Genomic DNA, 18,942 nt, shown 5'->3' on the forward strand with positions numbered 1-18,942 from the left:
CTGCTGTACTTAACATCACATCAGTGATGGTGTCAGGAAGGGTCGGCCCGATTCTCTCCCTGATAGTAAGAATTTTATTAGTAAAGAAGTTGATGAAGTCATTACTGCTGAGAGCTGAAGGAATAGAGGACTCAACAGAACTGGGACTCTTTGTCAGCCTGCTACAGTGCTGAAAAGAAACCTGGGGTTGTTCTTGTTGTCCTCTATTAATGATGAATAATATAAAGTTCTGGCCTTACCAAGAGCTTTCTTATATAATATTAGACTATCCTTCCAGACAGGTGAAATTCTTCTAAATTAGTGGAACTCCATTTCCTTTCCATCTTTCCAGTCGCTGCCTAGCAGAGCGTAGTTCTGAGTTGTACCATGGAGACAACTTCCTCTGGTTCATGACTCTCTTCTTCAGAGGGGTGACATCATCTAGAGTTGTAGCAGAGATACTGCAGTGTTTCCTACCAGATGATCCACTTGTGTGGGACTAAGATCAACGTAGATGTCTTCCACTGCTTTAACACACGGCATCGAAGAGGATAAACATGTAACTGCTTCCTTAAACTTGTGTGTACATTTATTTCAGATTCTGATGTCAGCCTGTTTAAACTTGATGAGCTAGCACAGGTGAGGGGGCGGGGCTTGGGTGTGTTTCCGGGTCGCTGAATGTTTGAACCAACATGGCGGCAGTGCGGTGATGGAGCGGATCAATAAGCGGATTTCTGTCTAGTCTGCGGGATGAACGTTGAAGACGGAGGAGCTGTGACGCACCTGAGCAGGTAAGAGCTGCGGCCGGCGCGTGTCACGGTGGTTCGGTTCAGGTGGGTTCGTTCGTGTGCTTCTATCATGCTTATTCAGGAGTCGGAGAGTCTGTATGACGTTCAACGCGGTAATCAGCGCGTGGCTCCGTTCACCAGGTGTGTGTGGTGGGCGTGGCTCTCACTATGTCGACACCAGCGTCATGTTGTGACGGCGGCTGTACGTGAAGTGTGACGTCACTAAGGAACTATCAATAACCAGTAAGTGACATAAACGGTCTGGTGTGTGGTGTCGGGTTGGTGATGTCTCTGAGCGTCACTTGGACAGGTGTGTTACCTGTCAATCACAGAAACGTCAACACCATTGGTTTGATATTTTATTGATCAGAAGCCAAAGAGAGTGACATCATCAATAATATCCAGCCAGCTGTCATTGATCAGCTTATGACGTCATCGAATAGAGCAGGCAGAACTCCAACCGGTCCGAATAGCACATTTTTGTTTCCACCTCCAAGAGCTTTATTGATCCGATCAGCAGGTCACTGATCGAATTGATGGAACTGATCGATACAGTTTCACCAACAGCTGATCAATGAACAGCTACGGAAGCTCCGAAGGGACAAAATTTAACATATTTAATATTTTTCAATCTATCCATCATTTTCCGCTAATATTTTTAATGTCATAAATAAACTGTGAATAATCTCGATTAATAATAATAGATGTCAAATTATTTTCAGTTTTATTTAAATTTTCCTGAAATATATTTGTATTATTTAAAGACATTTTCTGTGTTGAAACCTGTCAGTCAGGTTTTAAGTCCTCTCAACCAATCAGGGTTCTCCTGGGAGTGCCCAGTGCTTCTATTGGCTGTAAGTTCCTCTTTTTCTTTTAGTTTTGCTTTTATTTTGAAGGTTCTCATCTGAGTCGAGTGTTCATCTTAAAAAAGAAAATAATTTGACTTCAGAACAAATCCGGATTCATTTATTTTTCCACATATTTATTTTTAATTTTATGTTTAGTCACGTTTTCATCTTGTAAAATGTATTTTTGATATGTAATGGCTTTAAATATAGTTTGATGAATATTTACCTCCATATTTACTGTCTATCATTTTCATTATATTTATTATAACTGAATATCACAAAAAAAAGCTATAAATTTGTTTTAGATCAGATTCTTCATCCGCAGAAGAAATATTTATTTTATTTTGGAAACTTACATGTTTCAGTGAAGTTTGTTTTAATTTTTGTTTCCAACATTTTAGAGTTTAAAATATTTTAATGTTAAAAACAAAATGTTGAATTCATGTGACATTTTTCTTTATTATTTTGTTTTCAGACTGATTCTCAACTTAAATAAAAAAAAAGTTTTTTACAGTTAATTTCATGTTTGAATTTATCATTTGATTTTGTTAAAAGAAACAAGAAACAGGAAGGAAATGATGTGTTCACGCTGCTGATCGTCCGCTTCAGGTTCAGAACATGTTGTTTGATTTCCACTGAGCTCCGTTAGTTTCTGTCAACAACAACAACAACAACAACAGACTTTAAAGGACCATTTTTAAGGTTATTGACTTAATATTTCTTTAACTTCTTAAATAAATCATCTCAACGTTGACGACGTTATGAAATGAAAACAGACTTTTCTTACTGAGGAAATCCTGGTTGGACTTTTTCCTCTGATGATGATGAGATCCAGAAACCTGCAGACAAACAAACAAACTGTCATTCATTTCATTTACGGTTTCAGGTCCGTTTCTAGTAAATTATATAAATCATGACAACGGAGATGTCGTCAAATTGAAATGTCAAACTTAAATTTTTAAAAACAAGCCAAACATTTTATAATAAGATCATTTTATTGTCAGTTAAATCTTCTCTAATTATGAAATAAAACGTCAGTAAATAAAAGATTCGGATTATTTTCTTGAAAAAGGATTAAAAACTTTAGTAATTTGAGATAAATATTTATGAGGTTATTTTCTTTTAACCACACAATAAAAAAAATTAATGATAAAAACATTGAACATCAGTTTTTTTTCTCGCCTTTAGATGATTTTATAATAATTAAAATTGATCACATACAACAAAGTAAATACAGTTACGAGACTTTGTTATTGATTTTTATTTCATGTTTTGTCACCAGAATGAAATTGAAACGAAGTTCAACGTTTTTGTTTTCCGACTGACCTTCTTCTTCGAGCCGCCGGCGCTCAGAGCTGCGATTTTCCCCTCGATGTCGGACACCTGCACACAAACAAACAAACAAACAAACATGAAAAACACAAACACACAAAACACACAAACACGAAAAACACACAAACACACCAAACACACAAACACAAAAAACACACAAACACACCAAACACACAAACACAAAAAACACACCAAACACACAAACACAAAAAACACACAAAACACGAAAAACACACAAACACAAAAAACACACCAAACACACAAAACACAAAAAACACTCAAACACACAAACACGAAAAACAAACACACAAACCATGTCTTTTTAAATTAATTTATAATAAACTGGTTTCCTGTGATCCAGATTTTCACAATAAAGGCTCATGTTGTTGTTATTGTTGTTTAATCCTCCATCCTGCTGATAAGAACCCACTAACAGTGTCTGTGTCTGGTCCAGGTCACCCGGTCCAGCTCACCCGGTCCAGCTGACCCGACCCACCTCGCTCTCGGCGCTCTGGACCCGGGAGGCGGTCAGTGCCACCACGTCCTCCAGCTCGGACAGCTCTGAGTCGGTGGTTCCTCCGAAGCGGTTCTTGGCGCTCTGCTCGAGGCGCTGCAGCTTCGTCTCCAGCTCGTAGGAGCGGCCGGCCGTGATGTACACCTGCACAGGTGAGAGAACAGACACACCGGGTCACGCTGGGTCACACCGGGTCTCTCACCCTGGGTCTCCCCGGGTCACACCGGGTCACATCGGGTCACACCGGAGACAGGACAACCATGTTTGAAGCTTACATTTTCCTCAAGTTCCCTGAACGCATCGTCGGCCTGCTTTACGTCAGTGCCGGCTAAGTGGGTTCTGTCGGCCGGCTCTGAGAGGCCGTACGCGATCATTGCGTTTTCTGTGGCGTTAATGGTTCTCAGGACCTCAGTGGTGAGGTCACAGAGGGCGGCGGCGCTCGATCTCTGCAAGCCAGGTAGAAGGACACATGTTAGCAGCTGCAAAACAACATCCTGCAGCAGCAGCTACCAGCGCCAAACCACGGGGGGGCGGAGCCTCAGATGACTTAACTTTCCTCCAGCTCAGTGATGGAGATCCAACTGTTTAGACAGGAGTGTTCCTGAACGCAGCACAGTGACGTTCTGCCCCTTCACACCTGAACGTCACTCAGAACACCTAAATGTCTGTTATGGAAATCAGTGCGTGGGCTCAGGAATACTGTCGTGCCTGTGGAAGGTTCTATTTCACATTTCAGGTGACATCACAAATGTTCACGTTCCAGTGGAACTCGGGTAGAACCCAGACTACAGCACGGTGCTGTGTTCAACAACAACCAGGACTTCACTGTCCTGCTTTAAATCGGAGTCATGTGACTGAGCTGTGCTCTGATTGGACGAGTTGCTCCCCTGGTCTGAGGTCCGGCAGGCAGCTGCTGTGCGTCACTTCTACCTGACAGGTGTTAACTAGAGCGGGAGGAGCCGAGAGCGAGGAGGCGGCATGCAGTACATCATGTTGATCAACAGTGAACACCTGGAGGGGCGGAGCCGAGCCGTGCAGGTGAGCTGTGGGACTGAACTCCTCCCAGAGGGAACCTGGTCGTTCAGAACCTTCGGGAGGTTCCTGGTGGAGTCGGACCCGACGGTCCTGAGCGCCTCAGGTTCCCTCCGGCGCGGAGTTCTGGTCCACAGGAAGCGTCCTTCCTACCTTCTGGGCTTCGGTCGGCATCTCGTCGCTGGACGAGCTCAGTTCTTTGTCCTTCAGAGAGTCCAGAGTGATGACCACGCCCCCCCGGGAGCTGGCCACGCCCCTCCCCAGGGAGAAGGCCTTCCTGGTGGCGTCGTCATCCGACGACAGGTTCTTATCGCTCAGGTTCCCCGCCAGCTCGCTCAGCTTCCTACGCAGCTTCTCCTCCTCGTTGTGAGCCGCCGGCACCGACTCCTGCAGGAAGAGGCTTTTAATGCCAGGATTTCAAAATAAAAGACCACGCATCCTGTTGAAGAGTGGCACCTCGTCACTGGGCGTCATCTTCTCCTCCAGGCGGCTCAGCAGACTCTCGATGGCCGACATTCGTTTGTTCAGTTCGTTTATCTGTGAGGACGAATAAGACACACCGCTAATGTTCCCGCCTCCTTTATGTTCCCGCCCCTTGTGGTTACCGCCCCCTTCTTGTTCCCGCCTCCCTCATGTTACCGCCCCTTCATGATTCCACCCCATCCGACTGATGATTGGCTGTTGGTTCTTACGGGCGGGGCTTGTCCCAGGTTGTCCTGGGAGGAAGTCCTGCTGTTTCTCCGGCGGTGGGGGGGCTGCTGCTGCATGGGGCGGTGTCGCTGGTACTCCTCTTCGTCGGAAGTGTCGACGTACTGTTGCCGAGCAACCGAGGAGCTGATCTTAGACAGCGAACGAGTCCGGACCATCCGGTTCTCTGCGTAGTCATCTGATCGTATACAGACGGGTACATATTTACCGGTAGATGGGTACGGGTACGTATTGCGTGTACTCACCGGGTCTCATGGCGTATCGTTCCAGACTCTTCCTGCGGTTCGCTCGGTGGTCGTGATCGACGTCGTTCCTGTAAAATCGATCCTCCTGCATCTGCTGCAAACAGGAGTCCGTAATTTACATGGAGTCAGTGAACGCGTCACAGCTAAAGACTGTTTCCTGGCGTTTACCTGCACAGATGGTCGACGTGAATGAGGGAGGTATTCCTCTGTGTCAAAATCCATCGGATGAACGGACAGCAGGCGTTTACTCTTCCTCATCTGAAGATAAATCACTGCAGTTATTCAGCCTGTGTGTGTGTGTGTGTGTGTGTGTGTGTGTGTGTGTGTGTGTGTGTGTGTGTGTGTGTGTGTGTGTGTGTGTGTGTGTGTGTGTGTGTGTGTGTGTGTGTGTGTGTGTGAGTGTGTGTGTGTGTGTGTGTTTACCACTTTGTAGCGCTGAACCTCGGCCTCTCCGTTATCGTCCTCGTTACCGTTGTACACGTCTACAAAAAAAACCCGCTAATTTAATTCTATACACGATAAAAAAAAGTTCGTCCAACGTAATGAATCCACGTCAGAAGTTAAAGTTACAGTCTTAAGTTTTTACTTTAAATAAATGTGACGTTTAAATGACAATTGATGAAATACGTAACTTACATGTTGGTGCCGAGCTAACATTTTTAGCATCATGCTATGCTACCTCTGGTGAGACAAAGGTTTATTTACTTTAGCATTCATGCTAACAGCTTAGCATACAATGTGCTGAGTCGTGGTAGACTCCAGGCTGATGCTGCGTTCAAGTGTTGTCGTATTTCCCGTGTCCAGAGAAGAGTCCGTATAAACGGCGCCCTCTGGTGGTATTCACCACACCAGAACATTTTCTATGATTGTTTACAGAAAGGTCAGAGGTCGTCATGTCTGGTTGGCTGTTCAGCATATATATTTAGTTTTAGTCACATAGAGTTTGTCTTCGTAACTAAATAATAATAATAATAATCTACGTGTCAGGAAAACGTTCATCTTCCCGACGGCCTCATCTTTTCTCTGTTCACTCGATAAACTTCGCGTCTGTGGCATCTAGACACCGTCCATGTTGCTGTCGCCTAGCAACAGTGTTCTTACAATGAAACCACTTGAACACGGTAACCACGACTTCCCGTGTCGTAACCACGACTTCCCGTGTCGTAACCACGGCTTCCCGTGTCGTAACCACGGCTTCCCGTGTCGTAACCACGGCTTCCCGTGTCGTAACCACGGCTTCCCGTGCGTAACCACGACTTCCCGTGTCGTAACCACGAGATCACGACTTCCATTTAAAGGCAGCGAAACAGTCAGTTAGCTACAAGCTAAATGTTTAGCATTGCTGTTGTTCCAGCAGGTTCTAAGCGAAGACGTTAGCGTCAGAACACGTTATTCATAAAAGTAATATTCAAGTGTTTGTTCTGAGACTCACGACTGTGGACGTCCGGCATACTCCGAGTGTCGTCATCACGGCCATCTGGAACACAAACAACATCAAGCCTTTTGTTTCTATTGTTTAAATTGTTTACGATGATAAACGTGTTTATTGTGACGTTGTGACTCACGATCTCCGTTCAGCCTCTTGTACAAAGATCTCATCACCTTCGCGCTGCCGAACCGTTTGAAGCGGTTTCTCACGTTGTCGTGGTACCAACCGTTACTCCCGATCTTCAGCACCCTGGGCCACAAACACACAACACAAGGTTAGAAAATACACAACAAATACACAACAAATACACAACAGAAGGTAAGAAAATACACAACAAATACACAACAAATACACAACAGAAGGTTAGAAAATACACAACAAATACACAACAAATACACAACAGAAGGTAAGAAAATACACAACAAATACACAACAAATACACAACAGAAGGTAAGAAAATACACAACAAATACACAACAAATACACAACAGAAGGTTAGAAAATACACAACAAATACACAACACAAACATACAACAGAAGGATCAAACACACTGCAGTCACAACCACCTTCAAGCTAACACGTTAGCTTGTGCTGTATTCGTTAACCATAAGCATGAAGCTAACATGTTAGCATGCTAGCAGGATGTTTCCTGGTTGAGAGGTTAGCGCTAAAACGTTAGCATACGTCGTGAAGTGATGCAAGAAACATGCTAACACTTTAGCGGGAAATCCATTATATTTAGCGTGCGAGTCGTCGCGGGCTAGCTCGCCTCACGCCGCCCCGCCCCCGCCCCTGGCCCCGCCCCCGGCCCGCCCCCGGCCCCGCCCACCCGCCGCCGCCTCACCTGGTCATGCGGCAGTTGTCGCAGACCCAGCCGTGCTCCTTCTTGTTGTAGCGGCTGCAGGACTTGCAGGTGAACATGCGACAGTCCAAACATCTGCGCTTGCTGTTGAGCAGGAACTTGAAGGGCTGCAGGCAGCGGATGCAGAGAGACTCTCCGACGCTCCCGCAGACCAGGAGCTCCGTCTTAGACTCCTCCTTCTCAATCTGGGTCTTCAGATCACTGCAGCACAACCACAGCACCGTTACTGGACCAGGACTGGACCAGGACCACAACTGGACCAGGACCATGATCAGGACTGGACCAGGACCACAACTGGACCAGAGGGTGTGTGTGTGTGTGTGTGTGTGTGTGTGTGTGTGTGTGTGTGTGTGTGCGCGCCCGTGCCCCCGGGGCTGATGGGAGTTGTAGTCTTCAGTGTGAACAGAGCCTCTTTGTTTCCTCTCCATGTGACTGAGTCGTGATCGACTGCAACAACAACGACGTCTTTCACGCTGGAATTCTGCAGAACTCATGAACGACTTGATTCACACGAACACGCTGATATTTATATTTTAGTTTGATATTTATGTTTTAGTTTGATATTTATATGTTTTAGTTTGATATTTGTGTTTTAGTTTGATATTTATATGTTTTAGTTTGATATTTGTTTTAGTTTGATATTTATATATTTTTGTTTGATATTTATATATTTTAGTTTGATATTTATATGTTTTAGTTTGATATTTATATGTTTCAGTTTGATATTTTTATGTTTCAGTTTGATATTTGTTTTAGTTTGATATTTATATATTTTAGTTTGATATTTGTGTTTTAGTTTGATATTTATATGTTTTAGTTTGATATTTGTGTTTTAGTTTGATATTTATATATTTTAGTTTGATATTTGTTTTAGTTTGATATTTGTGTTTTAGTTTGATATTTATATATTTTAGTTTGATATTTGTTTTAGTTTGATATTTATATGTTTTAGTTTGATATTTATAAAGTTTAGCTTCATGTTTATGAAGTTTATATTATTAGATTTTCATTAGACTTCTGAACTTCTGTTGGATTTTAAAATCTCAGAAACATGTTCGTACTTATTTAAAGCTGGACTTATGAAACAATTTGAAGATCTGATGAAAAACTGCAGAAGGAGCATCAGTTACATGAATGAGTGTGTCGGTGTGTGTGTGTACCCGAGGCGTTCCTCCTCCTTCTTGCGGAGGTTGAAGTCTCGTTGAATCACCTCCCAGACATGTTTGGCCTCTTCGTCCGTCAGGCGAGAAAGATCGAGCTTTTTCTCCATGACACTGAAACTGAATCCAGAAAGAATAACAAAATAAATGAAATCACAGCTTGACATTTTTGTACATTTTAAGGGAAAAAAATATTTAGAGGAAAACAACTGAAATATTTCTGAAGAGAAATTAAAACATTTTGAGGAGGAAAAAAGGAAGAATTTTGGAGATAAAAAACTTCGATAATCTTTAATGTGACAGATACAATCAAATAAAAATAAAACGTCTGTTTTTGTACCAGAAATAAAGAAAAGTTTCAGTGTTTTTAATCCTCATTAGACCTGAAGTTGAATTTAAATGAACCTGAAGTCGGTTTCAGTTGGTCGCCACACCCTGACGGTGACTCAGCAGACTCACAAACACCGCTTCAACTTCTACTCTTTAACATCACACATGATCAATAATCAATCAATGATAACTGCACATGATCAATAATCAATAATAAATGCACATGATCAATAATCAATCAATGATAACTGCTGGCAGCTGCTCAGAGCGATATAAGCTTCTTTCAAGAAGGAAATTAAATCTACAGTCGAGTTTTTACTGAACTGAAACCATAATTTAATTTAATTAAACAGATTTAACTTGAATTAAATTAAACTAAACAGATTTAACTTGAATTAAATTAAACTAAACAGATTGAACTTGAATTAAATTAAATAGATTTAACGAGAAGTTAAAGTTTCTGTATTTAAAACAAACTCACCGAGTTTCTCCGAGTCTGGAAGAAGAAGAACTGACGACACGACAGAGTTTCAACCTCAGACAACATCAGACCATCACATGATACACACACACACACACTCACTCACACACACACACACACACTCACTCACACACACTCACTCACTCACTCACTCACACACTCACTCACACACACACACACACTCACTCACACACACACACACACACACACACACACACACACACACACACACACAAACTCACTCACTCACACACACACACACACACACACACACACACACACACACACACACACACACACAAACTCACTCACTCACACACACACACACACACACACACACACACACACACACACACACACAGATGATCTGTATCAAATCAGTTATTTCACAATAAAAGCGTTCCATCCTGCGAAACGAACAGACAGAATATAACAATACAAAACGTTTTATTCTGAAAAACGTTTTATTCTGAAGTGAAATCAGAGGAAATGTCTTCGATTTACAAAATAAATTGTTCCTGTTGGAACATGTGAGGTGACATCAGAAGTTAAAATGAGCACAAAGATCTCCGTTCACATGGAGCTGGAGGGATGACCAGACAAACAGGAAGCAGAAGTCCTCCGTTCATTTTACTGTTCACGTGTCACACTTACTGTCCAGTTAGTTAGTTAACTAGCTTATCGTAAGCTAATGTTGCTAACAAACTAGCTAACAGCGAAGCACCACACGTTCTGTTTACATTTTCTACAAAGAGTGTGCTAACAGGAAGTAGTTGGCATGCTGGCTAACGTACCACATGATCGGCTGCAGAAATGAGCAGCGTGACGTTCACGACTGCAGGAAAACGTAGCCTGTCTGGAGGTGTTTGTTTATTTGTTTGTCCTGCAGTTCTCAGTGTTGACTTGTTTATTCCTGTTGTATCTGTATAGAGGACCATTTCTGCCCCCTGCTGGTCACTGTGTTCAGAGGGGCGGGTCCTGGTGGTTGAGGGGCGGGTTCTCGACGCCGCGGCGGCTCTGCTGCTGCTGGAAGACATCGATGATGTTTCCCACCAGCAGGTTCCTCTGCAGCCTGTACACGGCGGGCCGGTCCAGAACCACCTGGAAGCGGCAGGTTGGGCAGCGGAAGGATCTGGAGGGGCGGAGCCAGCGGTGCGACCCGTTGGACCCCTTGAACCCGTTGGACCCATTGGACCCGTTGGACAGTTGGACCCGTTGGACTGTTGGACCCGTTGAACCCGTTGGACTGTTGGACCCGTTGAACCCGTTGGACCCGTTAGACCCGTTGGACTGTTGGACCCGTTGGACCCGTTGGACCCGTTGGACCGTTGGACCCATTGAACCCGCTGGACCCGTTGGACCCATTGGACTGTTGGACCCGTTGGACTGTTGGACCCATTGAACCCGCTGGACCCGTTGGACCCATTGGACTGTTGGACTGTTGGACCCATTGGACTGTTGGACCCGTTGGACCCATTGGACCGTTGAACCCGTTGGACCGTTGGACTCTCTGTCTCTTTCTCTCTCTGTCTGTCTCTCTATCTGTCTCTCTCTCTGTCTGTCTCTCTGTCTGTCTCTCTCTCTGTCTGTCTCTCTATCTGTCTCTCTCTCTGTCTGTCTCTATCTGTCTCTCTCTCTCTCTCTGTCTGTCTCTGTCTGTCTGTCTCTCTATCTGTCTCTCTCTGTCTGTCTCTGTCTCTCTCTCTCTGTCTGTCAGTCTGTCTCTCTCTCTCTCTCTCTCTCTCTCTCTCTCTCTCTCTCTCTCTCTGTCTGTCTATCTGTCTCTCTCTGTCTGTCTCTGTCTCTCTCTGTCCATCTGTTCTGATCTTCAGACTTCAGTGTGTTTATAACTCCACCAGGGAAACCCCTCCCACACACACACCAGCTGTTTGTTACACTGATTCAGAGAACTGACTGGACACAAACAAGTGAAGTGAACAACAACAACAACAAGTGACAGTTTGTGAGGAACAGATGTGACATCACAAATATATCACAAAGCTCTGCCCACCCTGTAAACAAATAAAATGAAATGTTTCAGCTGATCAAATACTGTTTATCAAATCAACCAGAAGGAGGCGCTGGTTTACCAGACAGACAGCATCTTCTAAACAACAACTACACAACAATAAAACAACAAAAAATTAAACTAAAACAATGAAATAGACAAACAGCAAAACAACTTAGAACAAAAAAAACAACAACAACAAACAAAACATTTTTTATTTCCTTCTCTGATTAGGTGTGTTGGTCTCCACTTCCTTCACATATGACCTGCAGGTTTAACGGTGCGTTCAGGTTCTGAAAGACAGTTTTCTTCTGGAGGATTTAGTTTCCGTTTTAATTCTTTTATGAAAGATTTTGTAGTTTTTATTTTAACATCTGTAACGTCTCTAAAACTCGTTTTATCTTCCATCACTTTGATGTTATTTTTAGGACTTTCAGGTTTCTTTTATTTTGGCAGTAAGTTGAACTTTATTCAAACTCACTTCCTGCCGCAAACATCAGAAGTGTTTTTATTATTATTATTATTATTATTATTATTATTATTATTATTGTTGTTTATTTCACAGAATAAAGTCATTCACATGATTTACATCTGCAGTCAACATCAAACTGAAAATCTGTTCACTGGCCCTTTATTTTGAAACTCTCCTCAGGTCTCTGAACCAATCAGGCGGCTGAACTCCGGTCACCATGGAGACGCTGCATGTGTCTCAGGAATGTGCCAGTCTGCTGAAGGTAAACAGGACAGGTCAAATGTCAACTTTGTTCACTTCTCCCCCTTCTTCTTCTGTGGAGGCAAACGGCAGCAGGTCAAAGGTCAGAACACACACACACACACACACACACACACACACTTCCCTCCTCCGACTGTCAGGATGACAACAAACTGACTGAATGTTTGAAGTCTCGGACCTTGTTGTGTTTCCAGACAACTGGAGTCTAAAAACGGGACTTTTTTTTTTAATGGACTATGGTTCCAACCAGGAGGCCTTGACCAGACCATGAGTTCACCTGATGGAGGACATCAGAGCCGTCGCCATGGTGACGTGAACACTCATCGCTTTCTTCCTTCTTTTTTAACATGTCTCTTTGCCTGGAGCTGCTGCAGTTGTCATGGAAACGCTGTTTGGAGTCTAGAATGAGGCCCTTGTGTATTTTTAGCAGCTCATCACCACTGAGCACACTCAGTCCAACCCCCTGTCCCTGGGACATCACTGAGCTGGGTCCACACAGAAGTCCATTCAAAATATCTTTGATTTTATCAGCGTGGTCTCTGAATTGAAGTTCACCAAGATTTTCTTTCCACGAAACACTGAAATGTTTTTAAAACCTCGTTCCTGTTTACCACCGATGCAACGTTCTCTCAGCTGTTTGCTGTGAATGGTGAGAACTCACCTGTCCTCTGTCATCGAGGCTTCACACCTGCAGCTGGAGGACAGAACAGGTGTGACCTCACACAGAACACCTGGACAGGCAGAGACGGTCAGTCTGCACCAGAGTCAGTTCACAAACCGGTCGTTTTTACAGACAGCAGCTCCTTTTCTTCTTCTCTCCCTTTAATTCATGTTTCAGTTTTCAACTCGACACCAGAACACTTCAGTCTGACCTCATTTATTTTACCAACAGTCACACAAACATCAACAAGAAACACAACAACAACACCACAACAGCAACACCACAACAACACCACTACCACAACAACAACAACACCACCACAACAACAACAACACCACCGCAACAACACCACAACAACACCATCACCACAGCAGCAACAACACAACAACACCACCACAACAACACCATCACCACCACCACAACAACACCATCACCACCAACACAACAGCAACAACACCACAACAGCTAGAACACCACAACAGCTAGAACACCACAACAACAACACCACCACAACAACAACACCAACACCACAACAACAACACCACCACCACCACCACAACAGCAACAACAGCAACACCACAACAACAACACCACCACAACAGCAACAACAGCAACACCACAACAACAACACCACCACAACAACAGCAACACCACAACAACACCACCACCACAACAACAACAGCAACACAACACCAACGTTCTGATAAACAGAAGCAGAAAGTCACTTTATTTCTTGTTCAACTGATGAAAACGAGGTCGAGATCGTTCACGAAGACGTTCTGATTCCAACTTCAACCAAAGACGTGTTCTTTTGCACAGAGTTTGGTTGGAGGTATTTATACCATTTAAATCTGAGACGTGTCCTCACTGAGACATCTGTCCGGAGACATCTTCAGGTGTCCTTTCATCCCTCAGCTCTGACTGTCAAGACAAACTGTGTCCACCTAGGGACAGGAAGTGAAGGAGGTCTTAAAGAGGTCCCAGAAGACGTCTTGTTCGACGTCTTCAAGCATCTGTCCTGAAAAGTCTCTCCAGGTCTCAACAAGTGTTCCGGTCTGAACTCTGTTGGACCGACGGGGACGTTGTATTTGTCCATTCCGTCCTGTTGAGGGATCAGCCGATGTTTATGAGTCTCTAAAACAAAGTGTCCTCCATAGGGACCCGGACGTCCTCCAGAGGGACCCGGTCGTCCCCCGCCGAGGACTCTGTGTCGGAGGCGTCCAGCAGCCAGGAGGTCCTGCTGGAGGACCTGAGGACGGCCTTCATGAGGTCGTGGCGGTAGTTCCTAGACAGGAAGTTGTAGAGGACGGGGTTGATGCAGCAGTGCAGCAGCGAGACGGCCTGCGTCAGGTGCAGCGCCGCGTCCAGGAAATCGTCCAGCCGGCAGCCAAATGGCAGCACGCCGAGTAGCGTCAGCGAGTCGAGCAGCAGCACGCCGTGGAACGGCAGCCAGCACGCCAGGAAGACCAGGATGTAGGACAGGACGAGCCGCCGGCCGGCATCGGGAGGAACCGCCGCCGCCAGCAGCAGGTAGGAGGCGGTGATGACGGGGAACGGGACGGCGAAGCCGAGCAGGAAGAAGCTGAGCTGGACGGCGGCCATCCAGACCCGCGGGCTGGCGGGCGGGTACACCGGCCGGCACACGGCGCCGTCGTGGTGCGACGACTTCACCACCCGCAGGAAGTAGGTGTCGGGGACGGACGCCGCTAGCGCCAATGCCCAGACCGCGACGCAGATGAGCCGCCGCGCCGCCTTTTTCCTGCGGCCGTCGGCCAGCAGCGTGACGGACAGGTAGCGGTCAACGCTCATGCAGGTGAGGAAGAAGATGCTGCCGAACAGGTTGGCGCTGAACACCAGGTGAGTCAGTTTACAGGCGGCGTCTCCGAACGGCCAGCGGCCGCCCTGCAGCAGCGACGCCACCCACACCGGCAGCGTGGCCACCACGCACAGGTCGGCCGCCGCCAGGTGCGCCGCGTACCGGTGCGTCTCGTCGCGCATCCTCTCGGAGCGCAGGTGGACCCAGACCACCAGGCCGTTGGCGACGAGGCCGACCAGGAAGATGAAGATGTAGAGGACGGACAGGACGTGCAGCAGCGCCAGGCGGCCCACGCCCCCCGAACAACGCAGCGTCTCGAAGCCGGACACGTTCTCGGCGGCCGTCAGGTTTAGCTCCGCCCACAGCTCCATGAGCTCGCTGAGGTCGTTAGCGCTCAGACTCATGACGAGGTCTCACCTTGAAAAAAAGAAGAGTCAGAAACCCTCGAGGTCACTTCATGCTCGTACGTTAGGAAAGTAAAAGCAAGTCGAGAATGTAACAAAATAAACCTTGATATTACAAAATAAAAGCACACATAAAATACCAAAAAAAGAAAACCATCAGGTTTATTTATCACTGATCAATGGATCGTTTCCACGTCAGCTGAAAAACTGATCGCTGTGACCTTTGACCCGACCACACACTGAGACGACAGATGGATGGACGGACAGGTGGAGGTCAAAGGTCAAAGCAGGGGAAGTGACATAGACAGGAAACGAGAAAACATTGAGGCTGTAAATCTGACGGAGGCTTTTACTCTGAAGGGTTTACTGCCGCAGCTTCCTGTCTGAACAGAAGACGTCTGATCGATAAGGAAGATCAATAAGTTCCTTCCAGCAGTAAAAACCATCGACCATCAAGTGTAGACGTATTAATCGTTTCATAACTCACCAAAGTTCATTCAAAAATCCAGCGATTTAAGGATTCTCTCCATTGTCATAAGTTTCTCCAGGAAATCAAATTAACTTTCAGACAGACACTTTTATTCAGTTTGAAATTAAATTTAAGTTTAAATCTTTTAAAATGTTTTAATTTAGAAACCTGCTCATTAATATTTAAATAATCAAGTTTTAAGAATATTTTTCGGTCTAAACTTTCATCTTTTATTGAGAAAGTTTAACTTTTATTTTCACAGATAAAATATTTTTTTAATACCTTATAATTTGTATATAAAATTTTATTTTCTCTTCATTCTTTCCTTCATCTTATTTTACATTTTTATCCTGACTCTTCCTGTCTTTGGATTTTCAGAGTAAAACTTGATTAAAACCAGAGAAGAAGACACCTGAGACCACAGATGGCAGCTGGAGGAGGAGGATGAAGAGGAGGAGGAGGAGGAGGTAAACAAAGAGTTTTACTGTTTTCTGCTTCCCTCAAAGCAAAAACTCCACAGGACACTTTAAGACTGAAAGGTCACGACCTTCAAAATAAAGGTTTACAGCGGCAGTGCAACAATGAGACAATAAAAGTTCAAAGAGCTTCAGTGAAACTTTTACTCTGAAACTCTGATCAGGATCTGAAGTTCAATCACGTGTATCTGATCAGTGATCAATACGGAGCATTTCAAACTCAACATGACCAGATCTGTCCGGTAACGGGAGCCTCTGCACGCACGAGCGTAAACCACCAATTTGAAGAGCCATAAAACACAGACTGACCTCTGCTCGCGGCCTCAGACACGCACCAGACTCCACTGAAAAAGCTTTAAATTCAAGGATTCTCTCATCTCTGGCCAACTTTACATTATAGATCATAATGTATGACATCATAGACCTAACAGACCATGTACTCTTTAATCCGGCTCATAGTCCATAGCTCATCGCAGCACGCTCGCGCCCCAGCTGTCACTTTGAAATCAGATGTGCTGTTTTTGAACGCAGATTTTCTCCTGTGAAATCTCCCGCCTTCTGGATCAGAGCCTGAGAGTTGAGCTCTCGTTCAGATGGAGAGCAGTTCGGTGTGACAGCTCGGTACCGGCTGGACCGGAGGATGAGTCCGTGACATCATCTCACGGTTCTCCTGTTCAGCTTCGTGCACGTCGCCGACCTGTTAACAGAACTTCAAAAATGTTTGTTTTTTAAAGGGACTCTGGGCTGAAGCTCGATCCGCTCAACGAACCGTGTTGTTAAAATGAATGTTTGAATCTTCTTAACAGAAATGCAAGTGCATTTTATTATTATTGACAAACAAACGGATTGAAAGATAAACAACGGTCCGGTAAACGACTCTAAAACAGATGCTTTTTTAAATGGAGTCTGGTTGGACATCCTCTCCGACGCGGAGCTGCAGAGACGAACTCCGTTAAAAAGTTTGTTTTGTTGATGATGAAACACTTTAAAACAAACATGTAAACAAAGAAGACTTTTCCACCGCTCAGTTCGGCTTCGCTTCAACGATGTCCGTCCGTTAAACGTCATTTTGTGACGCAGGTTCGCCAGCAGTGACCCGGTACCGCGGGGAGGAATGTGCTGGAAGAAGCGCAGATTTCACGGGAACCAACGGACCTCAAAAAGCCGCTGGAACCGGAAACCGACGTTTCACCTGAAAGTTAAAACTCTAAAAACCGGCGCAGTTTCAGCGGAGTACCGTGAAGCAGAAAGATGGACCGGCTTCACCCTGAACACTTACAGGAGTTCGGAGAGGTCCGGATCCGAGGGGTCAAAGTCCAGACGGTCCGGTAGAGGGTCTGAGGCGGACTGAGGCGGACCGCCGGGGTCCCCCTTTACTACAATTTAACAGAGGAGAAGAAGAAACGCCCCCAGAGAGAGCTGCGGTCATTCACTGCAAACAAACAAACCTCAAATATGACAACATTTAAAATCAAATGTTAATAAATTCACTGTAAATAGAATTTTAAAAAATAAAATAAAATAAATTGCAGAAAGTTCAAAATAAAAAAAATAAAAAATCAGATAAAACACAATGCATAAAAATGTTTGTTATCATGTAAACAAACCTGACCGGCTTCCTGTTTGACCTCTGACCTCCAAAACAGATCTGGTGTCATACACAAGAGCTTGACCTTTGACCTGTAAACTTCCGTGAAGTGAAACAGCACCACGATCAATAATCAACATATGAAACCAGAGTTTACTGCTGTAGCTAAGTGTAAACAAAAGCAACAAATACAAATAAACTATAAAGAGCCCAAATTTAACGCAAAAAAACCCAGAAATAAAATAAATAAGAAAATTTAAAATACTTTAATAAAAAAGGTCCAAATTAAAACTAAATAAATAAAAATATGATATAAATAAAGGTCTGGTCTGAGGTCATCTGTTGTTTTATTGTTTATTGTTTTTATCATCTCAATCCGAGCCCGCCGTCCTTACAGGAAGTGGACGTTTCCCAACAGGAAATGGACGTTCCCCAACAGGAAATGGCGCTTTAAACAGCAGGAAATGGTCATTCAGTTGCACCTGGATCAGTCCCTCTATGAAACTGTTTCACTTCCTGTCGTGTCCTGCTCCGGTGTTTGTGTGTGTGTTGCCATGACGACCCTCAGGCAGGTTGACGTCGAGCTGCTCCAATGCTGGAGGAGACAGGAAATCAGAGTGGAAATGGTTTGGAATATTTTCCAAGTTTCCAGACGGATATTGTTGCAGAGTCGTTGCTAGGTGTTATGAAGTCGTTGCTAAGGTGTTGCTAAGTTGTAACAAAGTCGTTAAGTTGTTACGAATTTGTTGCTAATTTGTTACGAAGGTATTGCTAAGGTATTATAAAGGTGTTGCTAAGTTGTTACAAAATCGTTGCTAAGGTGTTACGAAATCGTTGCTAAGGTGTTACGAAGTCGTTGCTAAGGTGTTACGAAATCGTTGCTAAGGTGTTACGAAGTCGTTGCTAAGGTATTACGAAGCCGTTGCTAAGTTGTTCTAAAGTCATTGCTAAATTGTTGCTAAATTGTTACGAAGCCGTAGCTAATGTTTTACGAAGTCGTTGCTAAGTTGTTCTAAAGTCGTTGCTAAGTTGTTTGAACTCGCGGAACACGCGTGTGCCCAGATGTGTTACATGAACC

The 18,942-nt window shown here is 44.6% G+C and overlaps 2 protein-coding genes across 5 annotated transcripts; both read right to left on the reverse strand.

Annotated features, from left to right (window-relative positions):
- Positions 1-1,122: 1,122 nt before the first annotated feature.
- mlpha (melanophilin a) lies at positions 1,123-10,064 on the reverse strand. 3 transcript variants are annotated; one of them, XM_069721184.1, is made up of 16 exons: positions 9,710-10,064; positions 8,899-9,018; positions 7,721-7,939; positions 7,012-7,124; positions 6,879-6,923; positions 5,870-5,928; positions 5,615-5,704; positions 5,447-5,540; positions 5,186-5,379; positions 4,950-5,030; positions 4,647-4,880; positions 3,737-3,907; positions 3,444-3,605; positions 2,942-2,998; positions 2,403-2,454; positions 1,123-2,267 (listed from the first exon to the last, which is right to left on the reverse strand). In XM_069721184.1, exons 2-16 carry the CDS (start codon positions 9,006-9,008, stop codon positions 2,227-2,229), a joined length of 1,722 nt encoding a protein of 573 aa, XP_069577285.1. In that variant the 5' UTR covers positions 9,009-9,018; positions 9,710-10,064; the 3' UTR covers positions 1,123-2,226. The 3 variants fall into 3 exon arrangements, with proteins under 3 accessions (XP_069577285.1, XP_069577288.1, XP_069577286.1); XM_069721187.1 differs by lacking the exon at positions 3,737-3,907 and having other exon boundaries at positions 9,710-9,791; XM_069721185.1 differs by lacking the exon at positions 9,710-10,064 and having other exon boundaries at positions 8,899-9,037.
- A 4,158-nt stretch (positions 10,065-14,222) lies between these two features.
- Positions 14,223-17,603, reverse strand: LOC138634355 (atypical chemokine receptor 3-like). Of its 2 annotated transcripts, none has more exons than XM_069721219.1 (2): positions 17,556-17,603; positions 14,223-15,344 (listed from the first exon to the last, which is right to left on the reverse strand). In XM_069721219.1, exon 2 carries the CDS (start codon positions 15,329-15,331, stop codon positions 14,246-14,248), a length of 1,086 nt encoding a protein of 361 aa, XP_069577320.1. In that variant the 5' UTR covers positions 15,332-15,344; positions 17,556-17,603; the 3' UTR covers positions 14,223-14,245. The 2 variants fall into 2 exon arrangements, with proteins under 2 accessions (XP_069577320.1, XP_069577321.1); XM_069721220.1 differs by lacking the exon at positions 17,556-17,603 and adding an exon at positions 16,586-16,897.
- Positions 17,604-18,942: the final 1,339 nt, after the last annotated feature.

The sequence above is a fragment of the Brachyistius frenatus genome, unplaced genomic scaffold (genome assembly GCF_029030835.1).
Source record: "Brachyistius frenatus isolate BFR_SWC_R1_liver_20210118 unplaced genomic scaffold, ASM2903083v1 Contig_259, whole genome shotgun sequence".
Lineage (NCBI taxonomy): Eukaryota > Metazoa > Chordata > Actinopteri > Embiotocidae > Brachyistius > Brachyistius frenatus.